Below are 24,506 nucleotides of genomic sequence, written 5' to 3'. Positions count from 1 at the left end.
GCCAAGAATGGAATTTGTGAAGTTTACGGAGACGATGCTGTATCAATTCGTGTAGCACAACAATGGTTCGCTCGCTTCCGTTCTGGAAATTTCGATGTAAAAGATGCATTTCGCTCTGGTCGACCTCTCGTTGAAAAGTCGATGAAATTATGAAAAAGACTGACCAGGAGCGTCACATAAGCAACCATGACACCGCTAAGGAACTTAACATTCATCATCAAACGGGTTTGAACCATTTAAAAAAGGCTGGCTACAAAAAGAATCTCGATGTTTGGATACCACATGAATTGTCTGTGAAAAATTTAATAGACCGAACTAACATCTGCGTTTCTTTGCTGAAGTGAAATGAAATCAAACCATTTCATAAGCGAATGGTAACAGAAAACGAAAAGTAGATCTAATACGATAATATTGATCAAGATCATGGTCCAAGCATGCTGAAGCTCAACAAATGGTCGTAAAGCCAGGATTGACGCTTTGAAAGGTTATGCTGAGTGTTTGGTGAGATTGGAAAGGAATCATCCCCTATGAGCTGATCCAGCCTGGTCGAACGATTAATTCTACATTTTATTGTCAACAACTGATAAGATTGAAGCAAGTAATCGAAAAAAAACAGCTAAAACTGATCAACAGAAAGGGCTTCGTCTTCCATCAGGACAACGGACAAACTGGGAGAGCTTGGCTGGGAAGTTTTGATGCATCCACCGTATAGCCCTGTCCTTGCACCATGGGACTACCATTTGTTTCGGTTAATGCAGAACTCTCTTAATGGAGTAAAGTTGGCTTCAAGAGAAGCCTGTGAAAATTACTTGCCGCAGTTTTTCGCCGAGTAACCAGAAAAGTTTTACACTGATGAAATAATTTCTCTAGCGGAAAATGGCAAAATGTGGTCGACCGAAATGGAAACAAATACGAAAAGTCTTTTTCGACTACCCTATATAATGTTCCAACCCGAATATCTTCGGTTCTAGTACCGTTGGTTTGGACAAAAACCAAATATTCCGATAATATTTTATCGCACAAAGCGTCGCCGTGACGTATAAGTAATATTAGTTTTAAAGCTGTGTTAAAACCATTTCTGTTTCTAGGTAAAATATAAACATTAAAAAAGAAAAAAAAATTGTGAACCCCAAAGCAAAAATATCGTTTGAAAACAAAAAAAATATAATTTATTCCATATTTTTCAAGAACAAGACCACCTACAAACTATTATTTTAGTTCATACCATATTTTCATATGACAAATGTTCTATTTCATCAAAACATAAACAAATCGTAAATTTCAAAAATAAAATTTGCCCTGACATTCTAAGCTAATAAGATTTCAAAATGCTTCAAAACAAAACACAAATTTTACAATTTTATGACACAGAAGATTTTCCCACATTGCTTGCACATACATACATACATCTACGCACTTGTGTTTGTACAAATTTGTTTGCTGTACCATATGGATGCAGAATAAAATTATATGTTAAAAAAAAACTGTGGGCTTTTAGCCGGCAACGGTTATAAAGTTCAGTGGGTCGCCCATAAAATGCCGCTACAAAGGTTTTCCGTCAACATAATTAGCGAACACACATATTTGTAACATGGAAAAATATAAATTTATTAAGAAATGTTAATATGTATAATAAAATGAGAAAATGTACAAGCTCGCCGATTACTGAATGAATCAAAAATACCTAACCACAAAAAAAAAATTAGAAAAAAAACGTAAATAATTTTTTTTGTATTTATGCCTTATTTTTATAGTTTAGTCACAAATCGCACACAAAAAATTATAAAATTGTAATTTTAATATAATTTTTTAGGCAAATTGTCTAATTTTTCATTTCACCAAAGTGCCAAAAATGTCAAAATTCTTTCAGAAATTTATTTACCCACTAAAATGCCATTCACCAAACACTTGGCTGGCTGCTTCAAAAGCAAAAATATTTGAAAATAATAACAGCAAATGGACTAATGTGCCACGCACAAACACATGACTTAATTTAAATTGACCGTTTTATGCACAGCAGAGACGGCAAGTTCGCCCGAATTCACTCTTCGCAACGGTTGGTGAGCCGACCAGCGGCGACCACTGCAGCGCACGCATTTCGACAATGACATTTGGCTTCTGTGCGTTGTGGAGGAATTTTTATACAAATTTATGAATTAATATACAGATTATATTTTCATTTATCTTATTCAACATGTGAAAAATGTTTCACTTTCAAGGTTCTTTTAGTATTTGAGTGGTTAAGTGTTTTGCTTTGGGGGATTAAAAAACGTTTAAGTATGGGATTTGTTAATGTCAACGCATTTTGCGAGCAATTTTTATAAATAGAATACAATAATTGTTTTACAAAGTAAAAAGTCCTGGAATTTCTTAGAAAGAGTGGTACAAAAAATAGTAAAAGGTATATAAATAAAGAAAAAAGGCATTCGAAAAAATAAATATATAACAAATAATGTTCATTTTACATTAAAAGAAAAAAACGTTAACATTGACTGCACCTAAGCTATAATACCCTTCATAGTAGCATTTCTGTCAGCTTAAAATGATTTAAAAGGATCTTTATCTCGATATTGATCCATAAGTTTGAATGACAGCTATATGCTCTATTGGCAGCTATATGCTTAAGTGATCCGATTTGAACAATTCGTTCGGAGATTATATCATTGCCTTCGACAATAATAATAATAGTAACAATGTTTTCCACAAAAAAAAACTTCATTTTGATCAACTAGTTTGTATAGTGGTCGGATACCGGCGATTCCGACAAATGAGCAGCTTTTTGGGAAGAAAATGTTTTAAAAATTTTAAAGCGATAATTCAAAAACTGAGGGACTAGTTCGTCATGGCTAAATAGACTTAGTTTATTACGCCGATCATTTATAAATATTTTGCAGGGTGTCCGACGTTTCATACTGGGTGTTAGAAATCTCGCGGCAAACCTAATATACCCTGTTAGGGTATAAATATAAATTTTGAATGAAGTACAACATTAAAAATTCCAACTAATAAGGAAAAGCTTGTGCTGAAATTGTTATAGAATAGTTTTTTACTAAATTAGTGTGAGACTATATGATTTTGAGTACTTTCAAAACTATCTCAGCAAGCACAATCTGCGACCAATAAACTCAAGATACTACAAGTGCAATAACAACCATCAAGCTGTAGTAGATTGTGTATGTAATTATATTGGACAGTCGAAAAAGTTTTTTCGTATTTTGTCAATAGATGTCGTTACAGTCGTATATCTCCAGTGCTACCAATCACGTTTCGTCATACCATATAGTGTTGGAAAGGTGAGCTTTTAATCTTCATATAACCATGAAAATAATGAAGGAATTCGCTATATTTTGAAATTTTTGGATAAAAAAGGGAAGAGTGCCACGCAAGCCATTAATGAAATTTGTGAAGTTTACGGAGACGATGCTGTTTTAGTTCGAGTAGCACAACAATATTTCGCTCGCTTCCGTTCTGGAAATGTCCAAAAAGTGGTCGACTAAAATGGTACATATTTGTTTATTTATTTATTATTATAAATATAAAAAAATAAGTTCAAGTTTTATTAGAAATACGAAAAGACTTTTTTGACTACCCAATATTTATAGAAGCGCCATTAGTTTGAAACTCCTTTAATCAATTAGACAAAGTCATGTTTCGAATTATTCAGCTGAATATATCTACAGGTAAATTTGCTTTTATACATTTTAATATTACTATTTTAAGTTAACAATACTTTTTACTAATGAAATTCCAACACGGTTGGATGTACAACTTGTTTAGATTCTCGTCAAAACTTCAGTTTAAAACAATTTTTTTCCAGTTTTACAGCTCCATCATTGTTTTATTTTTCATATGATCACAAGAGAAATCACGGCGATGAGGACACGGACTTTTGCCGCCGCCACTTCAACGACACAGAAACCAATGATTAAAATTAATTTTTATTAACTTTCTGTACTCATATATAAAAGAACAAATATGTAATAAAAGAAAAATTTATTAAAAATAACACATGTTTTTTATCAATTGCCATAAAATGACTCGAAACTCCGACATCTCGACTAGAACATCCCCTTAAGTTTTATGAAACGCTTTGAATATTTTCAACAAGCATAAACATATCATGAACGCTCTCCACACAAACAATACATAGATGTTTTAAGTATTTTTAAGCAAGAAAAATAAATTTATTAGACAATTATTGGCACATTTCCCGGATGCTTTTCAGGTTAGCAATAATTTATAGGAAAACGAATTGCAAGCATTTTGCCATACACGCCAAATTAAATATCAAATTTATTTAATCTGTTTCATTAAATAAATATTTAATCCGCCACCTTCCGACAAAATGAAGAAACAAAGTTTTTCTGCATGTTCCGGGATAATCATTTACAACAAATAAAAAAATTATAAAAAAATCAAAATGTAAAAAGAATTTGGCTAATTACTTTTCCATGTTAGTTAAATCGTGGTGATTTAAAATTTTGTTGTATTTGTTATTGTATTTTCATTACGCACATTTCTGGCTGCTCATTAAAGTTTCTCAGACAGATTTGCTGATAACTACTGCTACATTGGCCATTAGGAACTGCACTCACTTCAATCAGCAAAAAGCAAAAAAGCATCGAATGGCAACTTTTCATTATTATCTGAACACTAGGCTTGAAGAAAAATGGCAATGTAACGGTAAATGAAAATAAATATTTCAGATAAACTGTTACTGTTAGCCGAAAAGCATGTGCCTAAGCACTAGTGGAAATGTAAGTGTATATAAGATGATGAATGTTTATTTGTACATCGGCGAGTATGTGCCTACATACATACATATATTATACATATGAACTAGTCTGAAGCTGTGCCGTGGGTCAAAGTGTTTAGCCATTTGTCTTATGTTTTCTGTCTATTTGTTATTTGCGTTCAGCAAACATATTGATGTTACGTCAACAGTTAATTTAGCAACAGATAATAACCAAATAAAACTTTCCGCTTTACGAAAATTCACACAGTTTCACTTACACCGACTCACACACAAACAAACATACATAGGTATATGTGCATGTGTGTGTTCTGTAACAATGCGAAAGGTAATGACGATGACCAAGTGGAAGGTGAAAAATAAAATTTCTGTGAAAAAATAAATTTTTTGTGCGTTTTTACTTCGATTTGATCTCCTTTCCATTGTGCGAGACGAATTAGTTACCTTTTATTTGCTTTGAAATATCAATTGTTTGTTGAAGAAAATTTCGCTAGTGCAACTGCAGCCAAGCTCACACTAAATACGGCTTATGCTCATTATCCATTCAAACCATCAATTTTTTTCAAGTGTTTTATTTGGTGCTAAAAGGTTTCCTCACCACAAACTCAACCCAGCAAACACAACGATCAGCGAAAGGTTAGATAATGGACTCCCTTTCTCTAATATCTAAATTTAGAGAAAGCTGTAGTAAGAACAGAAAACGGAACAGAAGATACATGAACCTACTATCGAGAAAATTTAAAAAAAATAGCTCTCAATCTTTGAATAAAAAGTCTATCTAAATTCAAAATTAAGCTTTACAAGCTCGAAGAAGTCAACTGTTGGAAGACTTATCTAACTAAGAATACTCTGTTCAAACTTCAATATTTTCGATTCTCCTTCTAGAAACATCAGAGAAACAGAGTCTTCTCAAGCTAACGGAAAATACTTAAATCAACAATCGAGAAATTTTTAGTTCTCCAACGATTTTTAATTTAGCTCTCGAATGAGAACTTCGTTTGGAACCGTAATTGATGTCAAGTACAAATCAAATTCTATTGTGGTTATGTGAATAAAAAGTTTATATAAATGCAAAATCAGACTTCACAAGCCCGAAGATGTCAACTGTTGGACTCTAAGAACCCTCTACAACAGCACAAACTGAAAAATATTCAATTCTACCAACGCCAGAGCCTTCTTGACAACATATGTAAGCTAACATTTTCTGAGAAATAATTTTATAAAAGTTTGGGTTAGATTAGTCCGGTAGGTTCATACCCTTTCTCTAAGCTAGGCATTAACCAGTTATTGACCTTAGTGTTACCAGATGAAGTACCGCCACGAAGTGCATGAGGAGTAGTCATCATTTAAGATGTCAGCGCTTTACACGAATTTTAACATCTTCTTTGGCTTCATTAACGAAGCCTCTAACTACCATGTCTTTGGGCCCCAGGGCTTGAAGTTGTTTTACCTATGCAAGACAAATATAGAAGAGATGCTTTTTTTAAGTAGTCTGGAATGCGGAACTTCAATCCACTCAATCTAACCTATTCTCAGCTGCAGACTATCCCACGGAACTACCCGGGATACTACAAGGGAAGCAGCATTGTTTCACTGGTGCCTTGCTTTTGACATTTCCTGCAGTCTTCCCGATCTGTAAGCCCCATGAACCATGTTCTTATGTTACAGTCCTTTGATCAGACGGATAACAGGTTGCAGATAGATATAAGGGTTAGCTTCTAACAACCAATAAGCTATTCTACACAACTTTCAACGGCTAGGGAGGGAGCGATACAAAGAGGTTTTGGGTAGAAAGTACTAAATTGCTAATAAATCCTAGGCGTCTATATTCCCACTACCAGCATGGCGGGTGTTTTTGTGCAATTCAATAACTATTCAAGAGGTTACATGGGTTTACGGGTTTCAAAAAATCTAATTTTTTTGTTATCTTATTAAATTCTACTTTACCTTTAGAATATTGTCCTAAATTTTCAAGTTGATCTGAGTAATAGTTTCGAATATACAGCCTTGAGAACTTGTGCACTCGAGGATAGCTAGACCTCTGTTCAAGTTCTAAGTTAAGATTTTAACTAAAAAACGAATTTTTCACTTTAGATGATCCTGGAAGGAGTTATCTTGCCAAAGCGGGCGCATCTTTTTCCCGAGGGGTCACTAGAAAAGGGTCGCAATGGCCGAGTTTAAAATATTATTTTCCAAAATTTCAGAATTTCTTTGATAATAGTGTATGTTTATAACAATAGAAGTTTCTAATAAAATATTTCATTTTTTATGTGAGAAAAAAATTGTTGAAAAAAGGCTGCTTTTTACCCGAGAAAATCCATGTAATTCCTTAATGCTAAAAATCAATACTTTAATGCATACCCAAACACCATATGAATCGGTAGGCCCGTGTCATGACCTTAGCAGCGGTGTAACTTTCAGTCGGCCGACCATTTTGTTCACAGACTTCGAGTGAGTCTATTTCTACTATGTGTTTAGCCATCAAAAGACAATAAATAGTTCGTACTAGGCTCCTGCTTTACACTTATCGCAGGAAATAATAGTTAATTTAAACAATAGATTTGAAGATACAAAATTCATGCAACCTTAACATTAGTCTATACTTTATATTTCTATAGCTGAAACTACAAAAAAGCAAGAGGTTTCATGTACAGTGGGAGATAGTAGAAATGATCTCTCTTATTCAACAACGAACTCTTTATTAACACGATGAAGTACTTTGACAAGGCACAAGATTTCACAGAAAGAACAGAGCATAAAATAAAAAATTCCTCTCGTGATGTGTCTAATTAATAAAATTAAATGCATATCAAAATACAACTTTGTACATACATACATACATATGTATGTATATGTGTATGGATATGTAGATACGTTGGAAATCAAATAAATTCCTATTTGACAGATGTATTTAGTGTCAGTTAACACGTTCGGTTTAACAGGTGAATAGATCGTTTAAGTGCACGCAAGGTTTATAGCAACAATTCTATACAAAACATAAATACATACATAAGTATTTAGAGATATGTAAATGTAGCAGTGCACAGTGAAGAGATTAATACATTTATATGAGAATGTTAGATTTGAGTTGGGGTTCGCATGAAATAAAATATGTACATATATTCTATACAAAAGTTGAATAAGTATTTATAAAAATTTCATGATTTTCATTAGATGAAAATGAAATTTATATAACATATTTGAAAATTATTTTCACAATTTTTAAAATCTTTCTAAATTTTTCAAAATTTCTTTTGACAAAACTTTTTTTTTCACAATTTTTAAAATCTTAAATAAAAAAAAAAATTCTTTAATCTTCTGTTTCGACAAAAAATGTTTATTTTCAACATTTTTTTTTAATCTTTTTAAATTCTTAAAAAATTCTTCCGACAAAAAAATGTTTTCTTTTTCACAATTTTTAAAATCTTTTTAAATTCTTCAAACTTTCTTTCGACAAAAAATAAATTTTTATAATTGTCAAATTTGTATCACAAAAATATTTTTCTTTTTGCAAAATGTGTAAAATTTTTTGAAAGTTCGTACGTTTATTAACGACTAACTAATGAGATTTTTAATTTCTTCAATTTATTTTTCACACACAAAGTTTTTTAATTGTTCGCAACGTTTCACCGCCAAAACTCAATTAATAACTCATTAATTCACCCACTGACCGCTAAGTACCGTCGCACAGAATACCGGACACGTTGTTGAGCGGTTGACAAAACATCGGCGAATGAGTTTGGCTACGAGAAAAATTTATGATTTCGAATATTTCAACACAAAAAACTATATACTACATCAAAAAAGAAAATTAAAAGCGAAAAATCACACACACCAAATACCAAATGCGATACATACGGATAAATGCCAAAACAATAACAATAATAATGCGCGAGCAACGCTAACCAAATCATAACAGAAATACATAAAAACAATAAAACCAACAATTACAACAATAACAATAGCGAAACAACTCAAAAATCTTCACGAAGAGCCGCAATCGCACGCTTGCAGAGCAGCAATGCAGCATCCCATAGCAATTGCTGCCAACTATTGTAGCAAACAACTAACAACAACAATGCCACCAGCAAAGGCACTAACCGCTCGCAACTACATGTGTACGCCACAATAGCCAAGTAACAACACAATTATTGGCGGCCAATACACAAGAGTGAAAAATCGAAAAGCCACAACAACAACAACAACAGGCGACATAGACACATACAATAGCAAAAAGCAATGAGAAAAAGCGTCAAGTGAACTTGAAGTATCGACGCGTTTGTGGGAGAGGGTGGTGAGGTCAAGTGTATGTGTTTATGTGAAAAAGCAACAACAACAACGACAACAATGTAAGTGATATTGAAAAGCCGTCGAAAATTGTTTACATCCCCGATTGTACTGCACAGATGCGCTGAAAGTATTCATTAATAATAATAACAACAATAGCAACAAACACTGCGGTATGCATTATTAAATCAGGCCTAAGGTCTAGTGACAATTAAAGCAAGTCAGAGGTGGTAAGTTAATTACAAATATATTGACATGTGTGTATGTATGTATGAACAATAAGTCCCAGCTTTGAGCGCAAGTACAGGTTCGGTTTTTCACGGTTGCAAAAATATGTAACGAAACTATCGAATTTTTTATATCGTGTTTCGATAAAAACAAAAAAAGTTATGTTCGGTTGCACTGATATTATAATACCATTCACAAATAAAAAAGTTTCCATACAAGAACTTGATCTAAACAATTTTACGGAGATTGTAGAGCAACCTTAGGCAGTAATCCATGCCAAATTTCATAACGATATCTTATCAAATAAAAATGTTTTTCAAAGCAGAATTTAATTTGATCCGTCAGTTTGTGTGACAGGTTATCCTATAGTGGTCCGATGGCGGCGATTACGACAAATGAACAGCTTCATGGAGAGAAGAAACTTTGAGACTCTTTCGCGTATATACAGATAGACGCATCGATCGACTCCGCTCGTCACGGTAATCATTTATACCGTGTTTTCCAAAGAGATGATGTGATTTCTAAGTGTCGTTTCGGTTTACAATTTAATCACGGAAAGATATACTACGCAAGGACAACCTTTACAAATTATTAAGTTTTATTATCAAAATAATAATGATCAAGTGCCAATAAGAAAAGAACTGCTCGGAGTACTGAAAATATTGTTGCCTTTCAGGCAAGTGTTGATCTTAAGAATTGCGTCTGTCTCAAACAGCAAACTGGCAGATTTTGAGAGAGGATTTGGGCTTGCATCCGCATAAAGTAGTTCTCACTGAAGAACTGAAACCGTCGGACCACCGTAAACGTCGTGAATTTGATGATTTTGCCTTGAAACCACTTGATACGATAACGAACGAAAATCATTTCAATTTTTTTCAAATAAAATCATCTCTTCTGATGAGGCTGATCTGCATCTGAATGGTGCGGTAAATAAACAAAACTTTCGATTCTGGTGCAAAGAAAATCCACAAATTATTCATGAACAACTCTTATTTTTCTTCTTTTTTGGCGTAGACACATGACGTCGTCTCTTAATTCTCTGAACTATGTCAATGTCGTCTTATATCTCCTCATCGTCCCATCTACTACAGTATTCGCCGTTGCCAATGCGCAAAGGACCGTAAATCGTCCGCAGAACCTAACTCTCAAAAACTCGTAGCGCCAACAACTATTAAATACATTAACCTAAATTGACAGTTTGGAATGGTTTTTGATATGGTGGAATCATCGGTACGAACTTCTTTCGAAATGGAGCTGGGAACCACGTACTCTTAGTGGAGAGCGGTATAGATCGATAATAACCAACTTTTTATGATCGCAATTGGAAGAAGTTGGCCTTGACAACATCCTGTTCCAACGAGACGGGGCTACGTGCCACTCAGGACTTGCAATAACCGAATTATTCCGAGAAAAGTTTGGAGATCCGAATATTTCAAGAAATTGGACATTGAATGTCACCGATGTAAAGGCAAAAACGCAATGTGAGATTTTTTCTCGTTCCCCAAACTGAAATTAACGTTCCATGGAACACGTTTTCAGTCTATCGAAGAGATAAAACAAAATTCGCCGAAGAAGCCATCCCAAAAAGTGCTTATGAAAAGTGTTTCGAGGACTGGAAAAATCGTTAGCATAATTATATTACATCTGGTGGGGATTACTTTGAAGGCGACAAAATAAATATTATCGACTTTAACGATTTCTCAGCCCACTTTGAATTCATTGTACCACCTATAAATTTTTTCTTATGCCATAGTTTGATCACCAAATCCCTTCCGCAACATTTCCATCTGCAAACAAAATTTGAAGACAGCGTTCTTGGCTTAACAAAATCAATTATTGTAAAGATTCGATAAATTCAAGACTAATTCGGAGATAAATAAACTTTTTGACAAGCAGACGCTTGGGAATTGTTAGAAATAGTCCAACCAACATAGAAAAGAATGAACATGTCTTTCCGAAGCCCGGGAATTTTAAATGATAATTTTACCTTACTTTTTGATCACAGTAGTATTTACTTTATAGAGCCTCCGACATTTTTGCTGGATATTACAAACTCGGTGGCAAACATATTATACTCTGTTAATAAAATTGTAAATTGAAGATTAACAAGGTCTCTATATTTTAGGGATGCCAAATGTCAGATTATTCAGAAATTTTCAACATAAAGAGACTACTCGAAAAGCCGCCAGCAATAAGCTCCACATGTATGTACTTATATAAAGTCCAAGCTATATAGGTGTGAACATAATTATATCTTATGTAGTGGTGAAATGGTCATCTAAATCTCTTACTAAACATTTGGAGTCTCAATTCTGATTCTTTGGCAGCATGCTTTGCCGATCATTAATACATACATACAGATGTAAATATATAAATTATTAAGGAAATCTGCACCTATTTGTACTTGAATCTCTCACAAAACTCTCAACTTCACACCACGATAGACACGTTCGCACGCGACAATGAGATCAAAGGTTCAAAACTCTTAAAAAAATAATCGTAATATCCTCTCTTTATGCCAACTCCGCAGCGTCCAACTAAAAATGAACGGGCGATTTGTTAAATGCTTGAATGGCTGCCATCTGCCGACTGAGGCACGAGATCAGCATCATCACTACAAATGAGCGGCAAGCCGACTAAGTGCCAATTGGCCAAAGTGCCACCAAATAAAACTGAAAAAGGAGAATCAGCGGAAAAAAGTTAAAAGTGTGCACATCATAAAACGAATTTAAATGATTTGTAAACGCAACGGCAGCGCACACAATTTTGTAGCGCAACGAATGGCCAGCAGCCGCCGTGGTCGCGGCCGCGGCGTGACCAACTACACCAACGGTCAGTCGCTTATCACCGCTATCATGTCCACACAGCGAACACGGTAATGTACATTTTAACAAATTAGAGATAATCGTTGCGCAAATGAGCTGAGCGGATCGTGATAACTTTGTGACGATGCACAACGATCGGCCGTCAAAAGGCCACTACAAATGGCAGTGTCGCCTTTGAAGCGCTCATCATGAAGCTGACAATGATGATGGTGATGCTTAGAATGCACTCGCGTCGGGTGCTATATGCAGCCGGCCAAGCAAGATGTAAGACTCAACCAGCTGATCAGCAATTCAATCAAATTTAATCAAGTGTGTAATCTTTCCTTTGCAACTTTTACACGTTGGTTCAGCGAAGAAGAATTGAGAGATCATCAAAACGATCGGAGCGATCAAAACGTCCAAAGCTGAAACGTTTGACCAAGGCGACGCGCTCAAGAATGGCGCACGATTTTTATTATATTTACGACTATTAGCTGATGAATGGATCGATTTCGCATACAGTAATCATTAAAGTATTGATTACAGCATAATCTATGTTATTTCATTCTTATCAAGAAAACTCATCAACTGTAGAATAAAAGCTGCGAAGGTCAAGTGGTGAAAAAGGTCAGCCAATGCTGTACATGAACATTTAATGTGAGAACAGAATTTAGTTAAGAAGGAGAAGAGATAAACTATAAGCGATCACTAATATGTGAGACATTGAAATTACACAAGAAAATATTTTGAAACTTGTGGAAAACGATTCCTTAATATAAAATATTTTCTGCAAACTCTTTCCTTACAACTTATACTAAATAGCCTTCGTATTACTCACCCGGCAAACTCCTTCCACGCATACCGCCTTTCGTCTATAATAGTGCGTGTAATACACTGCCGGTCTGCCACAGGTAGTCCCATCAGTCACCGACTGATTCATGCTCACGAACATACCCGAACCACTTGGACGACAAAACAACTCACACTCGTTGTGTTCTTTTTCATAACCCAACCAGTTGTAGTACTTTTCTTTATATGCTATTCTGTTGAAGGCGGCACATTGTTCGTCACGTTGCCGCTTTTTTTTCGCCTTACATTTTTCGTCCTTGCAAAGCCGGAACCGTTTTATAATACCTCGACAACCGGTGAGGCCATTGGGTTCTGGATAGAATTCACGGTCAATCGGAGCAGCATCAAGTGAAGTCAGTTTACTTAAAACAAAATAAAGTAAAAAAAACTCATCCATTGATAAAAGAGAGCATTTAGATATTATAAAGTTTTAGAGAGATGTACCCTAATAAAGAAAAATAGTAGCCCCAAAAATATGTAATTTCATAAAACGTAAAACTAAATCTGAAAACGTAACCGGCCAACAGTTTGCATCCAATGGAAAACGTTTTGCTAGTTCTTTCTATCCAAGTTGATTGATATCAACAACCTTCAAGCCGAATGAAGGTTACTTTATATGGAAAAAAGATTTCAGATCAATATCTCAACATGTAGGGAAGGGCTATGTTCGGTTTAACCGAACTTTTTATACTCTCGCAATTTGCAAATTAAGAAACAGGCAGATTGACCAATATAGTAAGTACATATACAGGGGACTAATGATTTATGGGAAGTATAGCCCTGATTTTGTCCATTTCAGTCAAGAGACTACAGTTTCACAGTGGAATGTTTGGGTGACTTTGTAAAAATCGATTCAGTAGTTCCCAAGCTGTAGGATTTCACCCAAAGGTGGGCGTCGCCACACCTATTGTACAGTCCGCTCATATAAAGCTCCTCCCCACCTTGAACAACCTTGTGAAATTTAGTGCGAATGGTTTCATTAACGTATTTTCCAAACTTCTTCATTTCCTTATTGGCGTAGACACCGCTTACACGGTTATACTTGAGTTTACAACAGCGCGCCAGTGCTTCCCCCGGCGGGTAGTGCGTCGAATACTTTCAGAGCTGGAGTGTTTTCATCCATACGGACGACTTGACTTAGCCAGCACAACCGCTGTCTCTTAATTCGCTGCACTATGTCAATGTCGCCGTATATCTCATACAGCTCATCGTTCGATCGAATGCGGTATTCGCCGTGATCAATGTGCAAAGGATCATAAATCTTCTGCAGAACTTTTCTCTCAAAAACTTGCAACGCCGACTCATCAGATGCTGTCATCGTCCATGCCTCTGCACCATATAGCAGAACGGGAATAATGAGTGGCTTATAGAGTTTGGTCGTTGTTCGTAGAGGGAGGACTTTACTTCTCAATTGCCTACTCAGTCCGAAGTCTGCGTTGAATTTCTTGGCTGACGTTTTTGTTGGTATTAATGTTGGTTCCAATATATTCGAATTCTCTGTGTGTTACAAACTTCGTGCCAAACTTAATATGCCCTCTTCAAATTGTAATTATACCTACACAAACGACTTTAATGGATTATTTATATCTAGTATATATTTTTATAAAATGTCATTAAAAATGTTGTATTATATTTTTAGCAGAGTAACTCCTAATACAAGTATGTTTGAAAAATGTGGAAGGCAGACCATAAACAACTACGACATCCTTTGAATTGTTCATTTCAATACTACTCACCGTTCGATACATTTTCTGCGGCGTATTTGCACACAAGAGTTACTACATTTAGTCCACTTTTCCCAGCGATCCCAAGTAAAAGTTGTGCCCACACGTTTTATAATGCTAATAAGCTTTTTGCGTGAGTGTTTTGGCCTTTCTCCTGTTACTTCGTCGTCATCGTCATCATCATCGTCGTCCTGCTCCTCGTCATAATCAATATCCACAGTTTCCTCTGCGCTTTCACTTCTCAAGTTTTCTTTTTGATTTGTATTGCTTAGGCTTTTCAAAATTTCAGTACCGTTAGCTATTGAGGATGACTCGGAATTTTTTGGAGTAGCCGAAAACTCGGTGCCATACGTAAAGCACGCTAGCGCTAACAAAAACAACCAAAGTAGTTGTTTTCTGGAACTGTTGGGGATCGAAAAATATAATATGTTACTTACAGTTATGTAATATGGTATTATATTGGTAGTCGGAAAAGTATTTTGTCAAGAGATGTCGTTGCAATCGTATAACCAATGCTGCCAATCAGATTGTGTTATATCATGCAGTGTTAGAACGGTGATTTTCAGCTTCATTTAACCAAAAAAAAAATAAATTCGGTGAAGTTGAAAAAAAGTTACAGCTGTTCAAAAATGAGTGAAAATTATGAAGAAATTCGCTATATTTTGAAATTTTTGTATAAAAAAGGGAAGAATGCCACGCAAGCCACCAATGAAATTTGTGAAGTTTACGGAGACGATGCTGTATCAGTTCGTGTAGCACAACAATGGTTCGCTCGCTTCCGTTCTGAAAATTTCGAAATTTCGATTTACACTGATGAAAGTTTTACACTGATGGAATAATGTCTCTAGCGGAAAAATGGCAAAAAGTGGTCGACCAAAATTTATTTATTATTATAAATATAAAAAAATTAGTTAAAATTTGATTAGAAATACGAAAAGACTTTTTCGACTACCCAATATTTATGCTGAATGCAATGCATTAACATTAAGATGCACACATAAATATATAAATAACATTTTTCGAGTTCTTTGTCTATTTACTAAACTATTTTGTTTACATAACTTTGGAATTTGATGTGACTCACTCACTCTAACTGTCCATTTAAATGCTAATTTCGCATTTACATGCTCTAATTGGTAAATTGCATTTATTCTACCAAAAAGGCGATAAATCCATTATTTCCAATTCACACATCTTAAAACATAGACAATAAATTAAATGCGAAATTTCACGTTTTCAAAAAAAGTTGTCGTTAAGACCTTTTATGTTGAAAACGGCGATTTAATTAATATTTTTTGTTTGCATTTTTATTCAATTAGCTTTTGTTGTAATCACCTAAATCAAACAATTCGCTCAAAACGCGGAAATTGGTGACAAACTGTTTGTATTCTAATTCGTTGGCGATGATCGCATCCCAACCGCACCCGAATCAATTTGCGCATATTGCAAATTTTCTTCTTTTTTTCGTTTTTTGCATGCTACACACAAGTATTTGCCCACAAAAGAGTTCATTGTGCTCGTTAGAAAAACATAACCCCGATTTTCTTTCATTTGTTGTTTTTTATTTTATTTTTTGTTTTTTTTTTTATCTTTTTTGTCTGTTTTAGCTCGGTATTCAAACTGAATAATATTTTTTATTTATTTGCACGCTTCATTGGCATTGTTAAGCTTAGATATTTTTTTGAAAACGCTGCAATATCATTTCATAGGCAAACTTTTATTATTTTTGCATTGTCCGATTAATTTTCTAAATTTAGAAAATGGTTTGCAATATTTGAAACATTTCTGCATAATTAACTTGTAGAATTGTGCTGATCCTGTATAAATTGATTTAAAAATCTTGTTCGAAGTCTCTTACAATTTTAATGTTATCATAAATATATGTATACATATATAATTTAAATTGTATTCTCTATTTTTTTTAAACAATCAGCGTAACGCCCTCCGGTATCACATGCGCAGCACAAACCTTAATGCTTTTATTCGCAACATTTCAGCAATACTTTGATAAGCGTTCAAAATTCGCAAGTTATGAGATCAATTCTGCTTCATTAGCGTTTTTGAATAAACACATAAGTTCAAAATACTAAATTTTCGAAAACTTTGCTGTAACGTCCACGCTATTGAAACCCCTGCAGCCAACTGATTATGCTGTTAAAAAAACATTATTGCCTTGGACCAACTTTTACGCCACACAAGAAGCTTTTTATCTCAATTCTGTGGCATTTGTAAAAATTATATTAAATAGGTATTTTATGTGTATATATGTACGTCTGTACATATATATTAAGTTGGCTCAAAAAACTAATATTTTTTTCATTGGTGCTCTGAAAAATTGTATGATAGACACCTGTTAGAAAATCTCACCAAGTATGAGCTTTGAATTGTAGGGGAAAGACCTAACATTTTTCTATTTTTTTCTTATTATGATAGAAAAACACATATGAAAATCGACTTTGGAAAACTTGAAAAGCATCTCGTTTCATGGATTTTGTAGGAAATTAAATGCCCTACAAAATGGTCACTTATGGTTTTTTCGTAGACCTAACCGTTTAACAGATATTAATGTTTGAAGTTAGATTATTTTAAGACAATCATTTTGTTAAGAATTTTATATGAAAATTTTTTGTTATTATTAAAACTCATAGTTTTGTAGGAAATTTACTGCCCTACAAAAATGGTCTGTTAGTTTTCCTTTTTTTTTGCATTTTTCCTATAAAAAGTGGATTCTCGGAAAATGGATTCCATTGTTCGAAGATTCTTGGCAATAAACATCTCGTATACGCTTAACTTAATCGAAAAATTATTCAAGACCTAGACGTGCCTATAAACTATATTTCACATTAACAAGAAAAAAATATTAATTTTTTTTGTCCCACCCTAATATATTTATGTATGTATATATACTTATGCACACATAAAAGCCTGACATCTGCTTGACGATTGGCAGTGATAAACGGCACGACTTTTTTCGTATATTTATAATTGCCACATGTGTAAATCAGGTATAAGCATCAGTGTTTGTATTGACGGGACCTGCAAGTAGGAGAAGACACCTGCAGAAGATGTTGCGTAGTTTTTACTCCTCCGTCTTAAAAGCTCAAGAGCGATACATTTTGAAATTCAAACGTGAAAATTCTATTGGTAGTGAAGATTAATCGAAAACTTTTTATTATTTTATTATGTTTTCAATAAATATAAACCTAGCACCTGAAAATTAATTAAATTGGAAACAAGAAGCCGGTAGTCGGTCACTTAATTCAGCAAAATTAACACTCGAAATTTATATTGGATCGGAATTCGATAAAAAAAGTGTATTTGTCCGAAATTAATTGGCTTAACGCTGATTTCCGAAGCCGTTTTTGGGCGGGATAAATTCATTCCCGGTTTACTTTATGCCTTTATAAACCATAGACGAGGGCAATGGGCCTAATTAGGCCTTATATCTATATTTCAGTCCACTGTAAACTGACATGACACTGGCATCTAACCCCACTCATCTAACACCCCTCTCCCTTTGGTTCGACCCCGTCAAAACAGCACGTTTCTTGGGCCTTCCGTCCCAATTTGTCCAGTAAATTCCACTTTGGCAAAAATACCACCATAGAGAGAAAATATGCAGTTTAGAAGATTAGCCGGACCGATTCCAATAAAAATTGGTTTGTATAATTATTATTACATGCCTCCTTTCTGTTTATTTTATTCTTTATACATGCATATGTATATCGGTCGGTACATTAAGTTTGCCACGAAGTCCGCAGCACCCAGAAGGAAATGTCAACAACCCTCAAGTACTTATATAAATACCCAACGTAACAAGCTGAGAAGTCCTCTTCTTCATAAGAAGCTGCTCGTTTGTCGGAATCAATCGACTTCGGACCATTATAGCATATACTTGGGTATATACCTTACAAACTGGTCGATCAAAATCAAGTATGTACTTGTATGGAAAAATTTCTTATTTGACAAGATGTTTTCACGAAATTTGGCCAAGACTATTTTCCAGGACCTAATTATCGTGAATCAGACCACTGTGGTAGCCATAAAAACTTGTCGCTCAATATGAACATCAGAGCTAATCGGAAGTATAGCAAAGAATCTAACTGCTCTTCCCAACTTCATGGACACGACTGTCGAGGGGAATTGGCTTCCGATACGGAATGAAATGTATACCAAACTTAGGATTTCGGTGTGATCTATTTAATTATGAAGACTAAACTCCGAGAAATACCTAAAATCAATTTGACTTTTTTTATTGTATTATTAATTCAATATTAATTACCCGATTGATTTTTATGTATGGTATATTAACATATTTTTCTGATCATATTAGGTACCAATATTAATAGTCGTGTTTTACTTGACCAGCGAATGAAGCTATTAGCTGATTTTGTATGGAAAACTTAGCAAACATAAAGAGAATACCCCTATCTCTTGATCTTGCAAAACCCTTGCACGGTGCAAGAATTGCATACACCGGCACAACAACAAACATACGCAGAAAATTATTTGCAATGGCTGTAAAATATGTCAGACCAAAACCCATGTATATTTCCGTGCAATGTCACGCAAAATAAAAATGCAAATCTGTTTTGCTGTCATTTTACATAAACGCATACATATTACGTTGTTAAATTGTTGAGGAAGGTAAGTTTTAAATAGATTTTATAATTTCTATTTAAATTATAAAGATTTGTTACAGTTTTTTTTCTTAAAAATGTATGCAGAAGGTGCGCCAATTCACAACAGCAAGAGCAAGCGAATACACCTATTACGTTGACTTGTCATAAGCTGCCGTAGCTTGTATATTGAACTAGAGGCATTGCCAGTTCCTCGCTTTTTCTCATTCACAATAGCTATGATTATTCCAAAAACAAGGAGTTGGCAATAACGATAAAGTTCATTTGGACAGATCAAAATGTAAACAAATAAAATTACAAAATTGTGTGTATTGTTTAAGTTAAAATTAATATCAGTTTTGCATTATTGTGAACTGAAATCTTGTCTTTTCTCAGACAAATACAACTCTGCCATTGTTATCAAAATTCACAATCGACACAATGGAATCAGCAGTTTTCATGTTTTGCTTTTATCCGCTGCTTCGTAACATTCGTACCAATTTTTTCTCTATCTATCGGTGTATTTTCAGTTGGCAGCCTTTGATATCAGCGTCATCCCATATTATTTCACAAGCGATTGTATAGTTTTTCGTCTCAACAAATGAAGTTGCACATTTGAAGCTGGTTATTTTACTTATATATTGAACCAGAAAGAGAGAAAAACTCGAACATTATTCAGTGAGTTGCAGAATTTGAAAATAAGAACATTCACGAAAATACGCGAAGGTGTACATATCAAGAAAAACCAGCGGGTATAGTGCTGAATCAGGTAACATTTAGTTGCAAGAACTCAACTGCGCAGTATATAAACTTTGGAAAAAGTGCGAAACAGACATAGTTTGAAAGTAATTCTAGCCGTCAGGAAGGTTTCTTGCAGTAACAACATTCATATTTATATATTGTATGTAAATACAAACATTAACAAACGTTTGTGCAACTAAAGATCAAGGATAATATTGTGCGATAAATCGATTATTTAATTTAAAAAAATCTGAGTTCACTTAAAAAGTTATAAAAATGGAACGTTTCACCAAGTTAATGAAAGTCACCTATGATGATGGAAATGCTAAACTCAATATATACATCCAGATGCCATCGAACAATTACAATATCCTAAAGGAGACCATTTCAAAACAACTCTTCGATGAACGCAAGCTATCCAAGTTTGCATTTAAAACTACCTGGTTTGGTGAGTATAAAGTAGCTAAAATTGAAAACAAGTTTGAAAACTGCTTTACCAATACTCTGTAGTATTAAGGCTTATATATGTGTTTCGTTTTCTTATCACAATTTCGTAACAAAGGCCTATGACTAATTTGTTGTTTTTCAGTTTTCATTCTGTTTTTATATATGCGAGTGGAAATCGCTTCTAGATTTCTCTAATAAAACGAAAATACCAAAAAAAGAAGATATAATTTATTGTTTAATTTACTTTAATTAGATGAGGATGGTGATGAAATCGACATTTGCAACCAAGTCGATTATGATTTGTTCCTTTATAAACGGTCGGATAGATTACACATGTACATCACATCATTAGAGCTGTGGAAGGAATCGTTCAAATATGCGGAAAAGCCGGCCCAGGATGATGATGATCCAAGTGTTTTTGTCATACACGAACGTGTAGAATGTGATTCTTGTGGCTTGTCACCAATTGTTGGTTTTCGTTACAAGTGTATTCAGTGTCCGAATTTCGATTTATGCCAACGTTGTGAGGCCAAACACAAACACCCAGAGCACATGATGGTACGCATGCCAAAAGAAAACTCACCCAGTGTAATTGACGCTTGGATAACTTCTCCATGTGGACGCGCTAGCGGCCGCCGAGCAAAACGTGAACGCAAAAGTTCAAATGCTGGCGGTTGCCCATTTTTTGATATGGGAGCAGCAGGAACAGCTGCAGCAAACGACAATTGCGCTAATGATGACGCAGAGCCTAAGCTTGGAAAACATCATCACCATCATGAACGCAAGCATCATCGTCGTCAAATGCGAAACGGCTTTTTGTCCCACATGTATGAAATGATGTCGGACCTTGCCGAGGGTGGTGCCACATATAGGCAAATGGATGAAAGCGATCCCAATACGCCGTCAGCGCCTTCACCACCAAAGGAAAATGTGTCTACAAAACCAAAAGAAGTAGATGCTGCAGCCGAAGCGGCTAAAGCTGCCTGTGAGGCAGCAGCAAAGACGGCTGAAGCAGCTACTAAAATAGCTACCGAAGTAGCAGCCCAAGTAAACCAACAGGCTGCTGAAATAGCAGCAACCGTTAATGAGCAAGCTGCTGCAAAAGTTTTGAATGATTTGCTTAACGCAGAGGCAGGAGTTAAGTCTAATAATGAAGGTGTAGGTGCAGCTGGGGGAAAGGCCACCCCTAGTATGGTAAGGTTTTGTAAAAATATTGGAATATTGAACATACATATATACATAACTTATATTTCGTAAAATATGCAGGCTAGTACAGGAACATCAACTCCTACTTCACAATTTTCATCAAGCAACACTAACACTAACAATAAATCAAATGACAACAAGTCGGTGCCAGTTACACCAACTTTAGAAGATTTCGCACAATTCATTGATCCGAAATTCATGAAAGCAGGAGTAGAAATGTTTAATAATTTCAGTAATATGTTCGCAAAAATGCTTGAACCAGTGGAAGGCGCTGAGGACAACAGTTATGCTTCTGCTTATGCTGGTACTGGGTACCAAGCACGCAAAAGCTCTTCTGCTTCAGCAGCAAGTTCAATGCGCTCGGCTGCAAGTTCCACAAGCACTAAATCGAGCGCAATTGGTAAGCAGACTACCGAAGCAGAAAAATTAAATAACGAAAAGTCCAAAAATACCGGTGAAACCGAGAAACCAATCAATCCTGATACGACAACAGTGGAACGTAAACGTTCAGTAAGTGAGGAAAATGACTGGCAAATGATTGACAAACAGGCTGCCGAGTCCACAACAAATTTACTCAATATTTCTGCTGCTAGCTCGACAGAAACTATTGAAAAAATCGAATTACCCGGCGCCGTTGGTACAACGCCAGCTACTCCAGCATCAACACCAATTGTCGAAAACTTGTCGCCAAAGAGCAATTCCGATGTAAGTTTTGAACAACTCAGCATGGATTTGAAAGATCATGTTGAAAAGGAAAAGGAGCGAGCCCATATTGAACGGAAAATTAAAATTGCTGATGTCTTGAAGGCTAAGTCTGACGTTATGACCAACAATAACACACCCACAACATCCATTAACACTGGTGCTACACCAAAACCACAAAATCTAGCTGTACTCGTTTATCACAAAGGTAAGCTTGAAATGTAAAAAAGTGAATGGTTTAATCTCAATTCTGCTATTCTATACAGATCCCAGTATCAATAAGGCTATTCATGCTATGATAGCTATGGGCTTTAGCAATGAAGGCGGATGGTTAACACAATTGCTTGAGTCGGTCAATGGCAATATTTCGGCAGCATTGGATTTGATGTCACCGGCACAGAGCCAAGGCAACAATTAAAATATCTGTATATAGCGCAAAGTCTGCCGCTCATTTAGTATTTAAGGAACATTTTTCTCTCTGTAATGCTTATTTCAAAATCATATTACCTTCACTGTAACCACGTATGCATTCGTTTCTTTACTGAAACGATAAATCTGCACTACTATACTAACACTGTCAAACGTGTATTCATTACCATGAGTCTACATCCTAAAATCATTCTCTGTATCCATCTTTTACCATTCTATATAATTGGTTCTTTTTTTTTTTGTGCTTCGACCAATGAAATCCGTATTTGAATATACATACATACAAGTACATATATATTTTTATTTAATTTATCTTATGAACCAATATATATTTCATATTATTTACACACACATATTTAGTATCACAATTTATTTCATTACATGAATTTATGAATGGCTTTGAAATGGTTTTCTCAATTATTATATAATATATACCTACATACATATATACGAATTCGATAAACCTTATCCATAGAGGAATGTAATTATATCCAAAATAAAAACTATAAAAATGTATATGAAAGCAGTTTTAATTTTGAACGATTTACAGTTATGAAATCTATTTTGGTTTAAAAGTATATTTACGCTGTGATGATCAGAAAATTGAAGCGGTTTAATTCAGCAATGTTTACCCTTCACATTTACATTTCTTATAGCATAAAAGGGTATACAAAAATGTTTATCTTAATTTTAATGGGTCAGTTTATTTAGCAGCTATAGTGATCCGATCTCAACATGTAGGCAATTGAAAAGTAAAGTCCTCTCCCGACGAACAAAGACCAAACTCTACAACTCCCTCAATGACTTACTGCACGCCGAACTACGACAGGATGGCTCTTAATATCTCCTATCGAACACCTGCATATTGAGGAGCATAATGAATTCCTCTTCAGGCAGTTCCTGCTGGGATTCTTTCGCAGAAATCATACTTGCAGTTACGTGCTTGCAGCGAAACCGCCTCCCAGGAGCATCAAGAGGTCATTCTTCAACTACGTCGACGATATCAGGCAAAATGCCGATCAGACTTCGAACGCAACTAATTTCCACCAAGTACTGACCGCCATTCATAGTGGAGCCATCAACATCTTCATGGACACTCTTCCAGTGAATGGCGTACTCGGAGTCAAACCATCACGCATTGCAGACGAAGAGCTCGAGTTGTCTCGAGAAACGAAAGTGACTGGCCACCTCTTTGCATGCCCCACTCATCTGACATCCTTCTCCCTTTGGTTAATTCTTGCCATCCTAACGGGGACTAGGTACCCGCTAAAAAAACAACAACAACAACTTCATCTGATGAGTCGGCCATAGGAGAGTTCGAGGGAAAAGTTTTGCGGAATATTTATGGTCCTTTGCGTATTGGCAACGGCTAGTACCGCAGTCCACTGGAACGTTGAGCTGTACGAGATATACGGCGTTATTGACATAGGTAAGCGAATTAAGAGACAACGCAGCTGCTCGGTGATGATGTTCGGATGAAAGAGAACACTCCAGCTTTGAAGGTTTTCGATTCAGTACCCGTCTGTGGAAGCAAAGGGAGAGGAAGACCTCCACTCCGTTGAAAAGATCAGCGGAGAAGGACCTGGCCGCACATGGTATGTATGATCAGTAGTCGGTTTACATACAGCCGGTTCTGCGTAACGGAATTGACCCGGATATTATCCGGGGTGTTATTTCGGAGATCCACCCCCGTTTAGATCGGTACCCGCTAAAACAA

At 35.3% G+C, this 24,506-nt stretch overlaps 2 protein-coding genes across 9 annotated transcripts in view; one reads left to right on the top strand and one right to left on the bottom strand.

Annotated features, from left to right (window-relative positions):
• The window catches only part of LOC120767377 (ADAMTS-like protein 3), a 31,355-nt gene extending 14,718 nt beyond the window's left edge, over positions 1 to 16,637 (bottom strand). For 2 of the 8 annotated variants that reach the window (XM_040093358.1, XM_040093363.1), the window contains exon 1: positions 8,425 to 8,573. Coding sequence is in view for 1 of the 8 variants with exons in the window: in XM_040093357.1 (XP_039949291.1) it covers positions 12,911 to 13,283; positions 14,658 to 15,047; positions 16,615 to 16,637 (786 nt within the window). In the remaining 7 variants the exon portion in view is untranslated. The other 6 variants (XM_040093357.1, XM_040093359.1, XM_040093361.1 and 3 more) reach the window with 6 other exon arrangements.
• Positions 16,638 to 19,814: 3,177 nt separating this feature from the next.
• On the top strand, positions 19,815 to 22,915 carry LOC120767379 (protein ref(2)P). Its single transcript, XM_040093368.1, has 4 exons — positions 19,815 to 20,453; positions 20,706 to 21,646; positions 21,719 to 22,568; positions 22,627 to 22,915. Exons 1-4 carry the CDS (start codon positions 20,282 to 20,284, stop codon positions 22,776 to 22,778), a joined length of 2,115 nt encoding a protein of 704 aa, XP_039949302.1. The 5' UTR covers positions 19,815 to 20,281; the 3' UTR covers positions 22,779 to 22,915.
• The last annotated feature ends 1,591 nt before the right edge of the window (positions 22,916 to 24,506 follow it).

Source organism: Bactrocera tryoni, chromosome 2, assembly GCF_016617805.1.
Source record: "Bactrocera tryoni isolate S06 chromosome 2, CSIRO_BtryS06_freeze2, whole genome shotgun sequence".
NCBI classification, from domain to species: domain Eukaryota; kingdom Metazoa; phylum Arthropoda; class Insecta; order Diptera; family Tephritidae; genus Bactrocera; species Bactrocera tryoni.
Note: the sequence above shows the minus strand (reverse complement) of the source record. Positions and strands in the feature narration are given on the sequence as shown.

What these genes read in the sequence shown, in the direction of transcription:
- LOC120767379 (XM_040093368.1), top strand. Translation starts at nt 20,282, where the DNA reads ATGGAACGTTTCACCAAGTTAATGAAAGTCACCTATGATGATGGAAAT. An exon ending in ATTTAAAACTACCTGGTTTG is followed by an intron (nt 20,454 to 20,705) that starts GTGAGTATAAAG and finishes TACTTTAATTAG; the next exon opens with ATGAGGATGGTGATGAAATC. An exon ending in TGTACTCGTTTATCACAAAG is followed by an intron (nt 22,569 to 22,626) that starts GTAAGCTTGAAA and finishes TATTCTATACAG; the next exon opens with ATCCCAGTATCAATAAGGCT.